Source organism: Dryobates pubescens, chromosome 7 (assembly GCF_014839835.1).
Source record: "Dryobates pubescens isolate bDryPub1 chromosome 7, bDryPub1.pri, whole genome shotgun sequence".
NCBI classification, from domain to species: Eukaryota; Metazoa; Chordata; class Aves; order Piciformes; family Picidae; genus Dryobates; species Dryobates pubescens.
Genome location: NC_071618.1, coordinates 44,824,417 through 44,844,921, shown reverse-complemented (window position 1 = coordinate 44,844,921; position 20,505 = coordinate 44,824,417). Strand labels below are relative to the sequence as shown.

Sequence of the window (20,505 nt, the reverse complement as noted above, 5' to 3'; positions counted from 1 at the left end):
TTGAGTAAAAGAATGGGCCAGCAGAGAGCAAAGTCTGCCTGTTAGCACGACCTTCCCCTTCAGTGCAGTTCCATGTAACATACGTTATCTTACTGCAACTTCTTGTGTCCTGCCCTTTGTCTCATACTCACCTGGACCTTTTGTTTTCTCTTCCTATATCTCTCAAGGCACTTAATTGAAAAGCCCCACCCCTCTTCAGCAGTTGCACCAAAGCATGGGGTTTAGCTGCAACCTGAGTTTCAGTGCCCGGTGTCTTTGATTAGGCCTGTACATTTGTGGGCTTTTTTCAGGCTCTGTAGCATCCACTTTTCTCTTTTGTAATGCAGGAGAGAGAGAGCAGGAATGTAAAGCCTTCCTTAGGAAGCTCATCAGCTCTCTCCAGAAGGCTGTGGCTCTCCCCCCTGACCTTTTTGAGAAAGCTGTTACAAAAGTTAAAGAAGAGCTTTAATCATCAGAGCTCTGCCCTTTGTGAGCGGTGGTAATGTGTTGTTTTCTCACCTGCTTCCTACAGCTCTTTTGAAGTTGGACTGAGTTTATAACGAGGTGCATTGCATTCTGTTTCGTTGTTAGCATAAAACTGCTTCTTTTTTTCTTGCCAGAAATAGTCCTTTATATTCGTGAGAGCTCATTAGCTGTGAGAACCAAGCGGCGTGGCCATGTGTGGCCAGGTTGGACTTGATGATCCTTGGGGTCTCTTCCAACCTTAGTTATACTGTGATACTGTGTATGAAGTGTGCATACTGAGCTGGTTCAGAAAGAACACAAATACAGGCAAATACTTGCATTAAGCTGGTGACACAGTTCTGTGTTTGAACAGGGCAGACTGAGTCTTGAAGAAGAAAGGTTAATGAGGCTATCTTCATTTGGCTTTGGCAGCAGCACTAACTCTGTTTGTGTGACCACTGCCAGTCCGGAGCACACATGAAAAGAAATCAATTAGTAAACCTCTTCAGAATCTCCCTCTGTAGCTAATGCAGCCTGGCATTGTTGTCTGCAAACATCTCTGACTTGTGTTCAGTATTTCTGAGCTGCTCATCTCCCTTTCTGTTTGTGCACAAAGGTCCCTCAGCTCCTCCTACGTACTCGGTGCTGATCGGCAACCGCGAGTGGATGCGGCGCAACGGCTTGCAGATTGCAAGTGACGTGAATGATGCCATGACAGACCATGAAATGAAAGGACAGACTGCCATACTGGTGGCTATAGATGGTAACTGAGGGGGGTTTGGGGTGGCTTGATAAATACCAGGGGATGAAACTGATAAAAGTCATGAAAGTGACAAAAGCAAACTCTGGAGCAATTGATCAGTGGCTTAACGTCAAGAAACGTCTCCTAGTGCAGAACTGCTTGTGAGCTGCAGAGTACCAAGGTGTTCTTGAGAGAAGCTTGCACTGCAGTGTGCCCAGTGTGCCTGCAGTGTGCCCAGGCAGCCAGGAGGGCCCATGGCATCCTGGCCTGCATCAGGAACAGTGTGGCCAGCAGGAGCAGGGAGATCATTCTGCCCCTGTACACTGCACTGGTTAGGCCATACCTTGAGTCCTGTGTCCAGTTCCGGGCCTCTCAGTTTAGGAGGGAGGTTGACTTGCTGGAAGGTGTCCAGAGAAGGGCAACAAAGTTGGTGAGGGGCTTGAAACACAGCCCTGTGAGGAGAGGCTGAGGGAGCTGGGGTTGCTTAGCCTGGAGAAGAGAAGGCTCAAGGGTGACCTTCTTGCTCTCTACAACTACCTTAAGGGGGGCTGTAGACAGACGGATGTTGGTCTCTTCTCCCAGGCAGCCAGTACCAGAACAAGAGGACACAGTCTCAGGCTGCACCAGGGTAGGTTTAGGCTGGAGGTTAGGAGGAGGTTCTACACAGAGAGAGTGATTGCCCATTGGAATGGGCTGCCTGGGGAGGTGGTGGAGTCACCATCACTGGAGGTGTTCAGGAGGAGACTTGATGGGGTGCTTGGTGCCATGGGTTGGTTGATTAGGTGGTGTTGGATGATCGGTTGGACACGATGAGCTTGAAGGTCTCTTCCAACCTGGTCTATTCTATTCTACTCTAAAGTGTTTAAAGATTTTGTTGGGTAGCATTTAGTTTAAGTGCTGAACCTTCTGTTGTCTGGGGCTGCTGTTCAGAAAAGCAGTGCCAGTGCAGTGCCAGTGCAGTGCCATGTTCCATCCTGGCTTCACATTGCTGTAGGAGCACAGGCAAAGCTGTTACATCACTGACTTCAAGATGTTTCATGGATCAGTATGATCATTCATTAGATCATTCAAGTATAATGGATTAGTCTAAATGAGTTTTGCCAGGGGGGTTCTATTCTGTGCTGTGCAGAAAGAGATCCCAGAGAATACTTTAGTGTGTGAAGCTGCTCTAACAGTGATAGATTTGCAGTACATCTGTGATCTTCAGATGGGGCCTCTGATTCAATTACTGAATACAATATCCTTGGTGCTCCTAGAGAGCAATTTTGAGGCACTTGTGTGTCTCAGCTTGGACTCCATCAGCAGTCCAGCAGAGTCAAGTGCTCATAACATGGAGTTAAGGCCCCTGATGTACAGCTGGTATGTCCTACCACTGCTAGTGATAGCAGACAGAAGGGTGCAAAACCCACTGAAGTCCTCACTTCTGAATGAGAAACCTTTGCAAGGACAAACCAAGGTGAGAGTTTTGTGACTTGCTTGAAGGAGACGTGGCTGCAGCTTGGAGTCAACAAATTGGAAGACATATGCCACACTTCTATGGGAAAGTAATTGAGATCCACCCCTGGAAAATTATGGAAGATAGCACCAGATACCCTCTATGCTTCCTGCTAAAGGAGTGCCTTCCACATCTGGCCTGGGAGCAAACACAGAAACTTCCTCTGGCCCACTGTGGTATTTCTCTGTATCATAAACCCAAGAAGTCAGGCATGCTTAAAAATTGCCTTCCTCTTCTCCCTTTTCTCCTGGGCCCTAAATATCAAAGGGGTTTGCTGTTCAGCCTGAAACATGAATGAGAAAAGCATGTTTGTGTGTGTGAGAAAGCACCTTAGAAAAAGGGAGGCAATTGTTCAGGCTTGGGAGTGTCAGTGTTGCACAAACTGCCACGGTGTGCTGGAGGGAAAGTCTGCCCAGGGAGGTGGTGGAGTCCCCATCCCTGCAGGTGTTTAGGAAGAGCCTGGATGAGGCACTTGGTGCCATGGTTGAGTTGATCAGATGGTGTTGGGTGATAGGTTGGACTCGGTGATCTCAAAGGTCTGTTCCAACCTGGTTTATTCCATGCCATGCCACTCCATGCCATGCCATGTCTCCTGCTGCCACTTTGCCTCCCACAGCTCTCTCTAACGGAGGACTTCTCTTCGTACAGGAGCGCTGTGCGGGATGATCGCGATAGCAGACACTGTCAAGCAGGAGGCAGCCCTGGCTGTGCACACCCTGAAAAACATGGGAATAGACGTGGTGCTGATCACAGGGGACAACAGAAAAACTGCAAAAGCCATTGCTACCCAGGTATCTGCTGCTTTGTCTTTGGAAACAATACATTGTGAGCCTCCTGGGGAATAAATCTTATGAGGAGTGACTGAAGAGGCTGGGGCTGTTCAGTTTGTAGCCAGGAGGGGGTTGGGCTCTTCTCCCAGGCAACCAGCACCAGAACAAGAGGACACAGTCTCAAGCTGTGCCAGGGGAGGCTTAGGCTGGAGGTGAGGAGAAAGTTATTCACAGAGAGAGTTGTTTGCTATTGGAATGTGCTGCCCAGGGAGGTGGTGGAGTCACCATCACTGGAAGTGTTTAGTAAGAGCCTGGCTGAGGCACTTGGTGCCATGGTTTAGGTGATGAGATGGTGTTGGGTGATAGGTTGGACTCAATGATCTCAAAGGTCTAATCCAAGCTGGTTTATTCTCTCCTCTCCTCTCCCTCTTTTCTCTCCACTGTGTGGACCTTGCTTTCCTCAGGTCTCCCACCACACAGCTAACTCAGCCAGCACTGTGGTATGCACATTCTCCTATGTCCTGAGGCCTGCTTTATTTCTTGGTGTGGTGCTTTAATCCTTCCCTTTTGATTCACACACCTGCTTTTTGTGGTCAATTGTGGTAAAGCACTTCCCCATCCCATCTTTCCTTGCTGAGAGAAGCCTTTCAGACAGAACCAAGCTCTGCTTCATGGTTCCAGGCACTCAGCTGAAGTTTTCAAACAAGCTTAGTTTGTGCCAACCTGTGTTTTTATTGAACTTTTGGCACTTAATTGCTTTCCAATGGACAAATGGTAAGACACTCCTAAAACTATCCTTACATGTTACTCCTTGAGAGTTTAAAAGAGAATTTGTATCATGTGTAGTGAAAAAGCTGATCTCTGCCTGGTGAGGCAGCCAAACCAGGGGTATTATGCCAGCCCCCTTCAGCACACTCACTTGGTTTTCAGCTGCAGTGTTAAATTCATTGGTAGCAGCTTCATATTAGCTGAGATGTGGATGGGTGTAAGTGCTCAGCCAGCCATCTGCTTCATCTTCATCATTTCCCTGAGGCTTGCACATGCTTGGCATTTGTGTCTCCTAGCTTGATCATATGTGCCTCCTGGAAGCTTTATTAGTGCACTGAGCAGCAGGATCAGCTAAAACTGCCTCTTTTAGCCACCAAATCCTTTATTGCCAGCTCTGTAGAGCTTTAGAAGCCCTGCAGGGTATGATGGCAGGGCAGAGCATGGTTTGCCAGAACCTCTGTGTGGTGGGGTGAAGTTTCCCCCCAGCATTAACCTTTGCCAGCCCAACTCAGTTAGAAGCAAATGGAGCTGTGTTTACAAGCCAGAGCTACACTCTGCAATGGAATGCAATGAACATGCACAAAATATACAGGAGTTCCAATATTACACAGATATTTACAGTATCAGCCAGCCTGATCTAGTGTGGCTGTCCCTGCCTGTGGCAGGGGGGTTGGAACTAGATGATCCTTGTGGTCCCTTCCAACCCTGACTGATACTATGATACTATGATGAATTAATGATCAGCACAAGGACCCCCCTGGCCAAGGACCAGGGGAAGCTACTAGCTTCTCCCTCCCTACCTCTCTTACCCCCCTGTACAAAAGGGACAAGAGAAAGGAGCAGAGAAGTTAGACTTAGCCAAAGCCAGCTGATAAGCAGGTTCTCTCTCCTGAGTGAAGCAAACCAGCCAGAGAAGAGAAAAGGGAAGAATTGTTAGGGCACAGCTCCTCTTGTTCCAGATATTTACCCAATGAGTTTGTTTGGAATGCTCTTCTGTTTCCCTTTTCACACCCAATAGTGATTTCCTTATTTCTTCTACTTTTCTGCTCAAAATCTGTAACTAAATTTTCAAGGCACAGCCTAAACCCACCACACTCTGCTGTGAAGATGGAGGGGCCTATAAGCAGTCCCTTTCTCATGTCAAAGGCATGTTGCTCTTCAGCTGTCTGTGTAGCTTGCAAATGTTGCCTCTGCCAGACTCAGGTTGGTTAACCTTCCTTCGTTCTCCTTCACCCAGAGCAGCAAAGGGCTCTTCCTTTTGGCTCCACCAACCGGCTGTGTTTCTTTATTCCTGTGCAGGTTGGGATCAAAAAAGTCTTTGCTGAGGTTCTTCCTTCTCACAAAGTTGCAAAGGTCCAGGAGCTCCAAAGTGGGAGGAGGAAGGTTGCAATGGTTGGTGATGGGATCAATGACTCCCCTGCACTAGCCAGGGCGGACGTTGGGATTGCGATCGGGACGGGCACCGACGTTGCCATCGAAGCCGCAGACGTCGTTCTTATCCGAGTGAGCACTGCAGTTTTCACCTGTCCTCTTGGATCACTCACCATCCTCTTTCCACAGTCTGAAGACTGTGGAACGTGGGAAACTTTCACTGCTCTCCTGTCTTGCAGAATGACTTGCTGGATGTAGTTGCCAGTATTCACTTGTCAAAGAGAACAGTTCGGAGAATACGAATTAATCTGATTCTTGCCTTGATCTATAACCTGCTTGGAATACCCATAGCAGCAGGTATGTGACTGCCAGAGCTCAGCTGCTTGGAGGCAGCACCACACTTGAGCTTTGTCTTGCCTCTCACAGGACTTCCTGCTCAAGAAATCAAAGAGAGCCTTGGTCTCTTCTCCCAGGCAACCAGCACCAGAACAAGAGGACACAGTCTCAGGCTGCACCAGGGGAGGTTTGGGCTGGAGGTTAGGAGGAAGTTTTACAGAGAGAGAGTGATTGCCCATTGGAATGGGCTGCCCAGGGAGGTGGTGGAGTTGCCATCACTGGAGGTGTTCAGGAGGAGACTTGATGGGGTGCTTGGTGCCATGGGTTAGTTGTTTAGGTGGTGTCAGATGATAGGTTGGACATGATGATCTTGAAGGTCTCTTCCAACCTGGTCTGGTCTATTCTATTCTATAATGTGGTGAATGGAGGACAAAGTGTTCTTGGGTTTTCTTTTCATGTTGAAGAAAAAGTATTTGCACCCTGGACTGTATTTGCACCCTGGATTTTAAACCCTTAGGAACAAATTCTTATATGACAACATTAAACCCATGCTCCTAGCAGTACTTAGGGGGCAGTTCCTGTATATTCAAAGCCAGCTCTAATCAGAAGTATCACCACATTCTGGATGCTGCTGCTTCTATTCACCATGAATCTCACACTTTCCTGCCTCCTGCTTGCATGCTCTGTCAGACATCTCCTCATGCTCCAAATTGCTCCTTAAAGCTTACTTTAAAATTCCCTCTTTGTCTTTATGAGCAGCTTCTTCCTGCTTTACCTGGACAACTGCCTTACCTTTTTGTGGCTGTGGCTTTGTTTCTTATGTGCAGAATAGTTGGAAGGGACAGATAGTCTCACCCTGTGGCCACAGTCTTACAGCTGGATCCAAAGAGGTCAATGGGAGAGGCATATTCAGAAATCAGTGAATAAATGCATCTCAGATGTGTTGATGGAGTTCTCAGCAGCTCTTGTTGTAGACCTGCTGGTCTGTTCTGAGAAGCAGCTGTCTGTGTGGGGCAGCTGGCTCTGGCTCATGTGCCTGTGTTTTCTTTGCTAGGTGTGTTCATGCCTGCTGGCCTTGTGCTTCAGCCCTGGATGGGGTCGGCTGCAATGGCAGCTTCGTCTGTGTCTGTCGTGCTGTCGTCCCTGCAGCTCAAATGGCAAGTTGGCTCCCCCTGTCAGCTGCTGACCCACAGGCAGCACTGCTGCTGGGGATCCAGGGAAACAGTCTCTTGAGCTGTGTGGAAGTACCTGACAGCCCTTTGGCTTGGGGTTGTTCTCTCTAATCCATGGCTCCAGAAGAGACAGGTGTCATGATGGTGTCATGAGCACACCTGGGCTAGGCGGGTGGTGGTTGATCTGTTCTCTCAGGCAACCAGCACCAGAACAAGAGGACACAGTCTCAGGCTGTGCCAGGGGAGGTTTAGGCTTGAGGTGAGGAAAAAGTTCTTCCCAGAAAGGGTAATTTGCCATTGGAATGTGCTGCCCAGGGAGGTGGTGGAGTCACCATCCCTGGAGGTGTTCAAAAAAGGATTGGACATGGCACTTGGAGCCATGGTTTAGTCTGCCATGAGGTGCTGGGTGCTAGGTTGGACTTGAGGATCTCTGAGGTCTTTTCCAGCCTTAGTGATTCTATGAAATGAGGGGACTAGAACTCGTGTGGGTAACATTTAGGTTATTGGAGTTTCTGATCTGTTGTGATGCTGAGGAGGCTTCTACATATTGACCTCTTGGTACTAAACACCTTTTCTCTCTCTCTTCTCAGCTATAAGAAGCCAGACACAGAAAGCTATGAAGCACGAGCTCAAGGCTGCATGAAGCCACTTACTCCTTCCCAGATCAGTGTTCATATAGGAATGGATGACAGGAGGAGGGATTCATCCAGACCGACTCCTTGGGACCAGATCAGCCAAGTGTCTCTCTCTTCCTTGGCGTCTGACAAGCTGCTGAGGTGTAACGGCTTTGTTGAGGAGCAAGGGGACAAGTGGTCGTTGCTTATGAATGGAGGAGATGAAGAGCAGTACATCTGAGGCATTGTGCTCTTAATAAAAGAGGGAACATTCCTCTCTACCAGTACAGGAGAGACTGACTCCTTTCATGAAGGGCTTCAGGGCCATAAGGGAAGTCATTCCTGCAGCTCACAAGACAGTTGCAGCTCATCCCGGTGCTGGGTTGCACAGACTGTGGCTGTTTCAGGTCACCAGATACTTCTGGTCCTGGGAAGACTCTGTAGCTCTGTAATGAACTGCCTCCTCTGCACACAGCGACTGGTGGAAGTTGTCAAGTTGTGATTTTCAGAGTCTGAAAGACTCTCTCTCATGGGCTGTTTGCCAGGCACCAAATTCCACTCTCCTCACCCTAACTTTATTCTCTCAAGAGCACATGAGGCCAGAGTATTCTTAGAGCTGCCAAATACTAACTTCTGTGTCCAAGTAAAAGTAGCCATGGCATGAGGAGCTCTGATGGGAAGCTGTACCTTCACACAGAATCCTAACCAGCCATGTCTTTGTGGAAGTGCTTTGGATGTAGGATTCAAGTGTGTCTTCCTTGGCTAGAAATGCTTCAGTGCTTCACTGCCTGTAACCTTCTGAGAGGTGTCTTGAAAGGTTTGCTCAGCTCCTTTCAGGTGTTGCATCCTTTTGATGCACATTCCCCTTGCTAAACTTCTTCTGTGGTTCCCACTGCTCCCCTGGGGTTTCTCCTTTGCTCCATACCAACTCTTTTTCAGCTCTTTCTTTGCACCAGATGCCTTCTGGGAGTTTTTGTTAGTAATGTGTTTAAAGTTACTCCTCTTTGGCACAAACTCCTCTAAGTCATAGTATCACAGTATCAGTCAGGGTTGGAAGGGACCACAAGGATCAGCTAGCTCCAACCCCCCTGCCATGGGCAGGGACACCCCACACTAGATCAGGCTGCCCAGAGCCTCATCCAGCCTGGGCTGAAACACCTCCAGGGATGGGGCCCCAACCACCTCCCTGGACAACCCATTCCAGGGCTTCACCACTCTCCTGGGGAAGAACTTCCTCCTCACCTCCAGCCTCAATCTCCCCACCTCCAGCTTCATTCCATTCCCCCTGGTCCTATCACTACCTGAGATCCTGAGTTGTGGGGGACTGCACAAAAGCAGAGCAATTCCTGGTCTAAGTTAGCAAATCATTGTCTTGGGGATAGCTTGCAGGACCCCATGAAGCTCCTGACAGTTGTACAGCTGTTGGTCTCTCCTCTGTGGCAGAGTGAAGAATTTGTGGCACTGTGAGTGAAGGTGGTGTTTGCTGCAGTGTGTCTGAGAGAGAACCAGCACTGGTGGGAGGCCAGCCTGGCTGACTGGAGTGAGTTTCTTGCATAACTCCAGCTTGCTGGTTGCTTAAAATGGAGCCAAAGTTTCAATGGTAAAGGTGGGAAAATGGCTGTAAAATGTGGAGCTTCTATTGCTGTCCTATAAATAACCTTCTCTGATGAGAGAATGACTTGAACTGAGATTTGTAACAGCTTGAATTTGGATGTAAATTTGTATTGAGGTTTTGTGGTGTTTTCCATTTCCCTCTTTGCTTTTTCTTTCTTTGTCTTCATTTTAACATCTTCACCAAGGTTTTCAGTAGCTTCTTTGCTGTCAATTCATCCCTTGAGACTTTTCAGAGTCAAAGCAGTAGGAATCAATGGCTGCGATGCACTGAAGCTGGTCCCAGGGAGCTGCTGTGTTGCTCAGCTGCAGGACTCTGAGGCAAGCAGATGACAGTTCCAGCAGTGAGAAGAGAGGAATTACCGTGCTGAACACTCAAACAGTCACTGCTTTCCACCAGTTTTAGTATACAGCTGGTTCTAACATGGGTTCAAATCTGCCTCCTCCCAATGTGCAAAAGAAAGTGAGTCAGAGGAGAATTGTGCTCACAGCCCTGGCAGAGCTGGCTATTCTCTTCCTATTGGTATCATATTTGAGCTCTCCTTAGCAAATATTGACAGCCCTGGCTTCAATGCAGTCAGAACTTCTGAACTGTGAAAGCTCTTTGTGCAGAGATTGCTTTCACAGCCCAGACACTTCTCAAACATGCTGAGGTGCCCATACATGTCCTTGGGGGGAAGATGGTCAGCCGTTTCTGGAGCTGGTTCAGTGCTCCATGATTTCTTCCTGGTGCTTACAGCAAAAATGCAGTGCTGCTTTCTTTTGTAGAAATAAACAATCACTCCCCCAGACCAAACCAGTGAATAACTTTGGGTCTCTTTTCCTTCCCTTTTTTCTTTTTCTTTTCCTTTGGGTGGGTAGAGAGATTAAGAGTCTAGAGAGTGACTGTTGGATTGCAGGAGACATGTGCACAAGAGAGATGGTGTGACTGCTTGTGTGTCAGGCAGGATGTACAGAAGGGCAAAAGGAATAGAATAGAACAGGATAAAACAGAACAGAATTAACCAGGTTGGAAAAGACCTTCAAGATCATCAAGTCCAACCTACCACCCAGCACCATCTAATCAACTAAACCATGGCACTAAGCACCCCATCCAGGCTCTTCCTAAACACCTCCAGGGACGGGGACTCCATCACCTCCCTGGGCAGCACATCCCAATGGCCAATCTCTCTTGCTGGGAGGAACTTCTTCCTAACATCCAGCCTAAACCTCCCCTGGCACAGCTTGGGACTGTGTCCTCTTGTTCTGGTGCTGGTTGCCTGGGAGAAGAGACCAACTCGCTCCTGGCTACAGCCTCCCTCCAGGGAGCTGTAGACAGCAAGAAGGTCTCCCCTGAGCCTCCTCTTGTGCTGAGGCAGATGAGGTTGCAGGCATGTTGAAGGCTGGGATTAGGATTCAAATTCATCTTGAGAAATTGGACAGCAGTGACCAGCCTTGCAAACATCAAAGTGAGGGATTAAAGGTCAGCTTGGCAGGGAGAAAGGAAAGTCCAGCAGCTGGCTGGCATCCATTTTGTGAACCCTTCTGGCAACAGGCTGGTGCTTCAAAATCAACAGGGAAATAGGGATTTCATGTCACATGGCTGATACAGTCTTTGTACATCTCATTCTGTTCAGCCCTGGAGGGGCAGCAGCTGCAGTAGCAGGTCTGTTTCTGTATGCCAGACTTGTTAGGGAAAAGGAGTTCAGAGAGGAGCAATGAGATTCAACAGAAACCCAAAAGCCCAGCCCGTGAGAACTGAAGTGCCTGAGCATGAGAAATGCAAGACAAAGACTGAAGGTGTTTGAGGAGTTTGCTTACAGAACACACAAAGGAACTAGGAGCCTCCAAACACAAAGGGAACCATTTACTCCTTTCATCTGTTCAATGCTTTTATGTACCTGGTGCCTAGGACAAGAAATAATAGGCTTATGGAATCAAAGAAGGTTTAGATTAGTCACTAGGGAGGAACCCTGTAACAGGAAAGATTATGGAGAGCTGGGAGAGGTGGCTGTGGGGGCAGGGAGGGCTCCTTGCAGGCACATGGCAATCAGGAATTTATCTGATGAAAACCAGTTAGTGAGAGCTGAATCCTGCCAGGGGGGAGACCTTCTTGCTGTCTCCAACTCCCTGAAGGGAGGCTGTAGCCAGGTGGGGGTTGGTCTCTTCTCCCAGGCAAGCAGCACCAGAACAAGAGGACACAGTCTCAAGCTGTGCCAGGGGAGGTTTAGGCTGGAGGTGAGGAGAAAGTTCTTCCCAGAGAGAGTTGTTGGCCATTGGAATGTGCTGCCCAGGGAGGTAGGTGGTGGAGTCCCCATCCCTGGAGGTGTTTAGGAAGAGCCTGGATGAGGCACTTGGTGCCATGGTAGAGTTGATCAGATGGTGTTGGGTGATAGGGTGGACTTGACCTCTAAAGTCTTTCCAACCTGGTTAATTCTGTATGAAGGATGGGGATTCACTTCTCACAATGTCCCTGTCTCAGGGATGCTTTCTGTAGAGAACTGTGCCTGGATTTCCAAGCCAGTTTGAACTTTTCCCCCCTCTGCATTTACCACCATGAAACATAACCACAGTGGAGGAGATGCAGTCTTGTCCTGTCCCTTCCTTATGACATTTGTCTTGTGGTTCACCAGAAGTGATTCTCCCTTTCCACCCTGCCCCTCTTCCTGAGGGCTTCCTCTCCAGAGCTGATCAATAAGTGCACGCATTTGCCAGCTCTGCTTTATTGCTTGCTTCCCTCCTTTCCTTCCTTATTTCTGAAGGGAGGCAGTGAGGGGGAAGAAATGGTCTGCAAATGAGGCACAGCAGCAGGGATTCATGGCATGATGAGAGCAGGCTCCAGGAGCCTCCAGGTCACTGCAGTGGAATTAGCATCACAGCATCTAACTACACAGCTCCTGCCCCCCCACCACCATTCCTCACCCATCCCAGAGCCTGGGGCAAGACACCACCCAGAGGAGCTCAGCCCCAGTGAGGAGCCCCAGCCAGCACCCGTGGAGGATATTGGAGCAGTCAGCAATCCTGGCCCTAACAACCGGGGGGCCACCAGGCCCCCCGGCCTTTTGTCACCACCACCCACACCCAGTGTGCACCAGGGGCACTCACCAGGGAGGAGAGGAGGATCCTCAGCCCAGATGGGCTCAGCTTGGGGCTGCTGCCCTTCCTGGGGGGGATTAAATAGGGCAGTGGGTGGGGAGGGCCAAGTGGCCACAGCTGGGGTGGGAGGAGACTCCAGCAGAGCCCAGGTGCTGTGGGTTTGAGGGGAAAGAGGGGGAAATGGGGCAGGTGAGGGACTTTAGGGTGTCAGGAAATGACAGGACTAGGGGAATGGAATAAAAACACTAGAAATGGGCAGATTCAGATTGGATGTTAGGAAGAAATTCTTGCCCATGAGGGTGGTGAGAGACTGGCACAGGTTGCCCAGGGAGGTGGTGGAGTCTCCATCGCTGGAGGTGTTTAGGAAGAGCCTGGATGAGGCACTTGGTTAGATGGTGCTGGGTGATAGGTGGCACCTGATGATCTCGAAGGTCTTTTCTAACCTGTGAGCAAGATGCTTTGTGCTGTGCCACTGCTTCTCTTGTTGTGACTCTCAAATGCTTTCCACTGAAAACCAGCACCCTTACTGATGGCATCTTGGTAGAGAGAATCAAATCCAGAAGTTTCCTGTGACTTAACTCTTTTCCTTTCCCTTTCCCTCTCCCTCTCCCTTTCCCTTTTCTTCTCTTTTCTTTCTTGATGAGCACAGAAGATGTCCAATGAATCACATCTCTGACTTCCATGTTGTTTGCAGTGCAGTAGCTCAGGAGCAGTTGTTCAGCTGTTTCACTTCTCTTGCTGCAGTCTTGTCACACAATTTTTGGTGCCCTAAGTTCACAGGAGAGACATTTTCTCATTGTCATTTCCTCCTCCCTTCTCTCACTTCTCAAGCAAATGAACTGTCTGATTGCAACCTTCCTCTGCCTAGATACTCTTTGTTGATGAATGTTTCTCTAAGTGCACGTGTATGTGCAGAAAACAGTGAGTAGGTGGTAGCAATACAGAGTGGCATTCAAGGGTGGGAAATCAGATAACACTGAGCTTCTGGATTTGATTCTCTCTACCAAGATGCCATCAGTAAGGGTGCTGGTTTTCAGTGGAAAGCATTTGAGAGTCACAAGAGAAGCAGTGGCACAGCACAAAGCATCTTGCTCACAGGTTAGAAAAGACCTTCGAGATCATCAGGTGCCACCTATCACCCAGCACCATCTAACCAAGTGCCTCATCCAGGCTCTTCCTAAACACCTCCAGCGATGGAGACTCCACCACCTCCCTGGGCAACCTGTGCCAGTCTCTCACCACCCTCATGGGCAAGAATTTCTTCCCAACATCCAATCTGAATCTGCCCATTTCTAGTTCTTTTTCCACTCCCCCTAGTCCTGTCATTTTGTGACACCCTAAAGTCCCTCACCTGCCCCATTTCCCCCTTTTTCCCCTCAAACCCACAGCACCTGGGCTCTGCTGGAGTCTCCTCCCACCCCAGCTGTGGCCACTTGGCCCTCCCCACCCACTGCCCTATTTAATCCCCCCCAGGAAGGGCAGCAGCCCCAAGCTGAGCCCATCTGGGCTGAGGATCCTCCTCTCCTCCCTGGTGAGTGCCCCTGGTGCACACTGGGTGTGGGTGGTGGTGACAAAAGGCCGGGGGGCCTGGTGGCCCCCCGGTTGTTAGGGCCAGGATTGATGACTGCGCCACTGTTCTCCACGGGTGCTGGCTGGGGCTGCTCACTGGGGCTGAGCTCCTCTGGGTGGTGTCTTGCCCCAGGCTCTGGGATGGGTGAGGAATGGTGGTGGTGGGGCAGGAGCTGTGTAGTTAGATGCTGTGATGCTGATTCCACTGCAGTGACCTGGAGGCTCCTGGAGCCTGCTCTCATCATGCCATGAATCCCTGCTGCTGTGCCTCATTTGCAGACCATTTCTTCCCCCTCACTGCCTCCCTTCAGAAATAAGGAAGGAAAGGAGGGAAGCAAGCAATAAAGCAGAGCTGGCAAATGCGTGCACTTATTGATCAGCTCTGAACAGGAAGCCCTCAGGAAGAGGGGCAGGGTGGAAAGGCAGAATCACTTCTGGTGAACCACAAGACAAATGTCCTAAGGAAGAGCCTATTCTAAGCTAACTTTATCATTTCTGAAAGATACTTTTTCTGTTCTATTTTGCCCTTTCCTCTCCCCTGTTGCTGTTCTGGTGGCACAGTCAGCTTCCTGCGTTCTTTTCCTTGTGGTGGTGCTTCCCCCACGAGCACCTCTGTTATCAGTATCAGTCAGGGCTGTAATGCCAGACAGAATTGTCAAGGTTGTGTAATTCCTCTCCTTGCCTTGAGCTGAAAGGGCCCTGGCTTTGCAGGCAGGCATGGCCCATCCAGGGGCTCCCCATGCCGTGGTTTGATTGGCTCAGGTTTTGTTTCTCTCCATGCATGAAAGGATGACTTCTGAAGTGTTCTCTGGGGCTGCAGGGGAAGGGATGTTGTAGGAGGTGTGTGTTTGTTTCCCTTCTTGGCACTCAGTCACCCCAGATGGAGTCCCTGGGAGCTCTGTGCAGGTCAGTGCTGTAGTCCAGTGGTGTAGGTGCAAGGCTTGGGTAGGAGGGCTGTGCTGCCTGGCAGCCAGCACCTCGCCTGCCCTTGCCTTGCAGGGGGCCACGAGATGTCACTGCAGGTCCAACTGCAGTCAGAGAATCCCCTCAATCATCTCTGGATCTGATGCATTCACTGCAGGTTAGCAGTGAGGCAAAAAACCAGCACCAAGGGGTGGTTTAAATCAAATAATATCGTCCCCCTAAAGCTTTTGGCTGACTGGCTGTGGTACAGCCTGGGAACAGATTTTAGGCTAGTGCTTGTCTGCCCTGAGCTCTGAATTGCTGTTTTGGTATTGTTTGACACTTCAGTAAACCCTGAGCTCTGGGTATGCTGTCAGCTGCCTTTATCATCATCTCTTCTTCCTTCCCCAAGCTGAGATCCCGAAAGTGAAGTACTGCAGGAAGACAAAGTGTGGTGCCTGCACCCTCAGAATAAACCTGCACCTTGCTATGTCACTTTAAACTCCCCAGGCAGCTGAGGGTGCAAGGCTGCTTGTTTAGGTGGTGCTTGGTTTAAGTAGACTCTTAGCTTAGGGGAAGTCACCATGCAGACCCACTGTAAGGCTCCAGGAATGTGGTGCTGTGCAGTGGAGCACCAGAGCATCAGTGTAGATCTCCTTGGAGTCAAGGAAGATGAGCTTCAGCTGCAGCACTCCTCTGAGCTTCAGCTGCAGCACTCCTCTGAGCTTCAGCTGCAGCACTCCTCTGAGCTTCAGCTGCAGCACTCCTCTGAGCTTCAGCTGCAGCACTCCTCTGAGCTTCAGCTGCAGCACTCCTCTGAGCTTCAGCTGCAGCACTCCTCTGAGCTTCAGCTGCAGCACTCCTCTGAGCTTCAGCTGCAGCACTCCTCTGAGCTTCAGCTGCAGCACTCCTCTGAGCTTCAGCTGCAGCACTCCTCTGAGCTTCAGCTGCAGCACTCCTCTGAGCTTCAGCTGCAGCACTCCTCTGAGCTTCAGCTGCAGCACTCCTCTGAGCTTCAGCTGCAGCACTCCTCTGAGCTTCAGCTGCAGCACTCCTCTGAGCTTCAGCTGCAGCACTCCTCTGAGCTTCAGCTGCAGCACTCCTCTGAGCTTCAGCTGCAGCACTCTCATGATGAGGGGAGGCTGAGGGAGCTGGGGGTGTTTAGCCTGGAGAAGAGGAGGCTCAGGGGAGACCTCATTGCCCTCTACAACTACCTGAAGGGAGGTTGTAGCCAGGTGGGGGTTGGTCTCCCAGGCAAGCAGCACCAGAACAAGAGGACACAGTCTCAAGCTGTGCCAGAGGAGGTTCAGGCTGGATGTTAGGAAGGTGTTCTTCACAGAGAGATTGGCCATTGGGATGTGCTGCCCAGGGAGGTGGTGGAGTCACCATCCCTGGAGGTGTTCAAGAGGGGATTGGATGTAGCACTTGAAGCCATGGGTTAGTTAGTCCTGAGGTGCTGGGTGATAGATTGGACTTGGTGATCTTTGAGGTCTTTTCCAACCTTATTGATTCTATGATAGGTAACCAAAATCTTGTAGGCATAATTTGACTATCTGAGGCTTCCAACTCCCCAGAAATCCATATGACTCTCTTTAAAATTCATGAACAGACCAGGTTTGAGAGAAGCTCTCCAAACTGCTTCTCCTCCCCTGCCTCCTCTCAAGACTGATACAGTGCAAAAAAGCAGCTGTGGCAGTGGCATGAAGCGCTGTAGCTCTGTTAAATCCCTGTGACCTGGCTTGCACTCACCCACCTGGCAAGTGAGGAGCTACCAGGTGATACCAGCTCTCCCCCCTCTACTCCACTCTGCTGAGACCCCACCTGGAGTACTGCATCCAGTTCTGGAGCCTCTGTGCCAGGAAGGATCTGGAGGTGCTGGAAGGTGTCCAGAGAATGGCCACAAGGATGAGCAGAGGGCTGGAGCTGCTCTGCTCTGGAGACAAACAGAGAGTTGGGGTTGTTCAGTCTGGAAAAGAGTGGAGACCTTCTTGTGGCCTTCCAGTATCTGCAGGGGGCTCCAAGAAAGCTGGGGAGGGACTTTAGGGTGTCAGGTAATGAGAGGACTGGGGGGCATGGAACAAAACTAGAAGTGGGGAGATTCAGATTGGATGTTAGGAAGAAGTTCTTCCCCATGAGGGTGGTGAGAGCCTGGCACAGGCTGCCCAGGGAGGTGGTGGAAGCCTCATCCCTGGAGGTGTTTGCAGCCAGGCTGGAGGTGGCTGTGAGCAACCTGCTGTGGGGTGAGGTGTCCCTGCCCATGGCAGGGGGGTTGGGGCTGGCTGAGCCTTGAGCTCCCTTCCAACCCTGACAACTTTGTGACTCTGTGGACTGCTGAAGAGGAGGAGGAGGATCATTCCTCAGGCAACTCAGGGCCTTGAGGCACCATCAGGCAAAGCTTCACAGAGGAGTGTTTGTGGACGTGGCATCCATGGGATTACCCAAGCTGCTGCCTTGGTAGAGAATGCTTTGAGGCAGGATTGCTTAAAGGCAATAGCTTTAAAATTAGCATTTATCTTTTCTTGCTGATTTTTAGACATTTTTGTCATTCGGGAACATCTGCCTGAGCATCAGTGTCCCCCGAGCTCTTCGCTTCTCTCCTGCCTTCACAGTGCTGGGATGAGGGCTGGAGGCGGCACCTTAGGGTGGGTGGCAGGAGGAATCTCCCAGGGCCAGACGCAAGGGAACAGCACAGCAAACGTAGGTGCTGCTCAGATCGGCTGGCGCCCCCCGCCCCGGCTCGGAGGCTGGGGGCCGGCAGCGCCCCCCGCCCCGGCTCGGAGGCTGGGGGCATCCCTGCTGTGTGGGCAGCGCTGGGGAGCTGGCTGTGGTCCTGCTGCATGCCTCGCTCTCGGTACTGAGCTGGTTTGTAACCTCGCTGTGTGCCAGCGGTCCAGTTCCTGAGGCTGAAGCAATGCACACAGCAAAGGGTCTCTCCTCTGGGCAAGGCAGAGGACTGCTGAGTTTGCAGTGATGGTTGAGCACAGGTGTTCTAGTGCATGGGCTTGTGCCAGCTTTCCTGCCAGGCAGCAATTGCTTCCTCGTGTGCTCAGGGTGACAAACTTGGTGCCTGAAGTGAAAGTGTAATAGGCTTCTCCACGGGAGACTGCTGGGTTTAGATGGCCCAGGTGTGGCGTGTTCCCACGGCAGCCACCTGCCCTGCTGTGCCTCCAGAGGTGCCTCTGCATGGGCAAAGCCAAGGGACTATTTTCTGGACACCTGCAAGCCCAGGAGCTGCAAAACATATTTGATTGCTATGGGAAAAAACCAAAACCTTTGACTTTCCAAGGGGACACAGCATGAGCCTGTGCAATGTGAGCCACTGTGTCCTGGCAGTGCCTGCATCATAGAATCAATCTTACACTTAGTGTTGGAAGGGACCTCAAGGCTCAGCCAGTTCCAACCCCCTGCCATGGCCAGGGACACCTCACCCCACAGCAGGTTGCTCACAGCCACCTCCAGCCTGGCTGCAAACACCTCCAGGCAGGAGGCTTCCACCACCTCCCTGGGCAGCCTGTGCCAGTCTCTCACCACCCTCATGGGGAAGAACTTCTTCCTAACATCCAATCTGAATGTCCCCATTTCTAGTTTTGCTCCATCCCCCCCAGTCCTATCACTCCCTGACACCCTCAGAAGTCCCTCCCCAGCTTTCTTGTAGCCCCCTTCAGATCCTGGAAGACCACAATAAGGTCTCCTGGGAACCTTCTCTTCTGCAGACTGAACAGCCCCAGCTCCTTCAGTCTGTCCTCATAGCAGAGCAGCTCCAGCCCTCTGCTCATCTTTGTGGCTCTTCTCTGGACACCTTCCAGCACCTCCAGATCCTTCCTGTAATAGAGGCTCCAGACCTGGACAGAGTGCTCCAGGTGAGGTCTCACCAGAGCAGTGGGGGAGAATCACCTCCCTTGACCTGCTGGCTATACTTCCCTTGATGCAGCCCAGGATGTGTTTGGCTTTCTGGGCTGCAAGTGCTCCCTGCTGGCTCATGTTGAGCTTCTCATCCCCAGCTCCCACAGGCAGCACTCGCTGGGCAAAGCAGACCTAACACAGGGCTTGCTCTGAAGCCCACCCATGCTTTCCAGTGGTGCTGGGAAGGGCATGTAGAACCAGGCCCTGCTCTGAGAGGGGTCACCTGTGTCCCCCCAGAAAGGGACATTGCTCCCAAGGGCTCATGCTATTTTGAGATACCTCTGCATTGCAGTTGGAAATCAGAGTGGCTGGGAGCAACCTGCTGAACAGGAAAGAGCTCATTAAGTATATACTGTCACTGGCTCATCAAAGAGTGTGGAGGCAACGTAATTGCTGTAATTATGTCAGACACTTGCTGCAGAGCTGCCATTTGGGTTGGGAATTTCATCCTCTCGCTGTGGCAGAAAGACTAAAACTCCACACACATCTGCCAGTACGTTCATGCCACAAGAAACTTACTCAGAAGCTGTTTTGATCCTTCTCGTCACAGGCTGTGCAGCAAGAGTATCATCATCTCAGGGATGGAGGGGAGGTAGGCAAGGCTTTTGGTACTGTGCTGCTGGCTTCATGCCCACGGGAGAGGCAGATTTTGGCTGTAAAGGTGACCTGGCCAATGCTACCCTGGCCTGGGCTGTGTTGCAATGAGAACATGTATGCTCACAAGGGGCTGCTGAGAGGGAAATGTTGGTGGATGATGCTTGCTGGAGAAAGCCAGGGCTGTGTGCTAGGCATAAACTCCTGTAAGGAAAAATCAATCTGATCTAGAAGCTCCTGCTCACAACAGGAGTCTTGTAAAACTTTATTGGAGTAAAGGGAGAGTCCCCAGGATAATCCTCTGGGGAGCCTCTCAGGTTGCTGGAAGGTGCTGCTCCCCTTCTAGCCTAAATTCCCTTTCCTCCTAGAATCAATAAGGTTGGAAAAGACCTCAGAGATCATCAAGTCCAACCTAGCACCCAACACCTCAGGACTAACTAACCTATGGCTTCAAGTGCCACATCCAGTCCCCTCTTGAACACCTCCAGGGATGGTGACTCCACCACCTCCCTGGGCAGCACATCCCAATGGCCAATTACTCTGAAAAATTTTCTCCTCACCTGCAGCCTAAACCTCCCCTGGCACAGCTTGAGACTGTGTCCTCTTGTTCTGGTGCTGGGTGCCTGGGAGAAGAGACCAACCCCCACCTGGCTACAACCTCCCTTCAGGGAGTTGTAGAGAGCAAGGAGGTCTCCCCTGAGCCTCCTCTTCTGCAGGCTAAGCAACCCCAGCTCCCTCAGCCTCTCCTCACAGGGCTGTGCTCCAGACCCCTCCCCAGCCTTGTTGCCCTTCTCTGGACACCTTCAGGTGTCTCAATGTCCTTCTTAAACTGAGGGGCCCAGAACTGGACACAGTTTTCCACGCTGAGCAAGTTATTTCAGACCAAACAAACTGTCATTGGTTCTATTAATACTTTCAAGGGGTGGCTCAAGATTTTCCCACCCTGTGGCAGCCTTTAATCTGAACAGTTTCTCTTTTGGAACACTAGAGCAGGATTTAAGGGACACTGCTTGCAGAGGGCACGGAGGGCTGAAGTGTGAGCAGTGAGTGCGGAGGGCTGCAGGCTGATGTGTCCTTGTGCTTCTGTGAAGGCAATCACACAGCTTTTGAGCTGCTGGTGCAGCGTTCTCCCTGCTTC

The 20,505-nt window shown here is 50.8% G+C and overlaps 1 protein-coding gene across 1 annotated transcript in view; it reads left to right on the top strand.

Annotated features, from left to right (window-relative positions):
• The window catches only part of ATP7B (ATPase copper transporting beta), a 29,636-nt gene extending 21,616 nt beyond the window's left edge, over positions 1 to 8,020 (top strand). The window contains exons 15-20 of the mRNA XM_054163134.1: positions 1,061 to 1,207; positions 3,330 to 3,472; positions 5,519 to 5,722; positions 5,830 to 5,947; positions 6,981 to 7,083; positions 7,689 to 8,020. Of these exons, the coding sequence (XP_054019109.1) occupies positions 1,061 to 1,207; positions 3,330 to 3,472; positions 5,519 to 5,722; positions 5,830 to 5,947; positions 6,981 to 7,083; positions 7,689 to 7,953 (980 nt within the window). The 3' untranslated portion in view covers positions 7,954 to 8,020. The remainder of the gene's footprint in view (positions 1 to 1,060; positions 1,208 to 3,329; positions 3,473 to 5,518; positions 5,723 to 5,829; positions 5,948 to 6,980; positions 7,084 to 7,688) is intronic.
• The last annotated feature ends 12,485 nt before the right edge of the window (positions 8,021 to 20,505 follow it).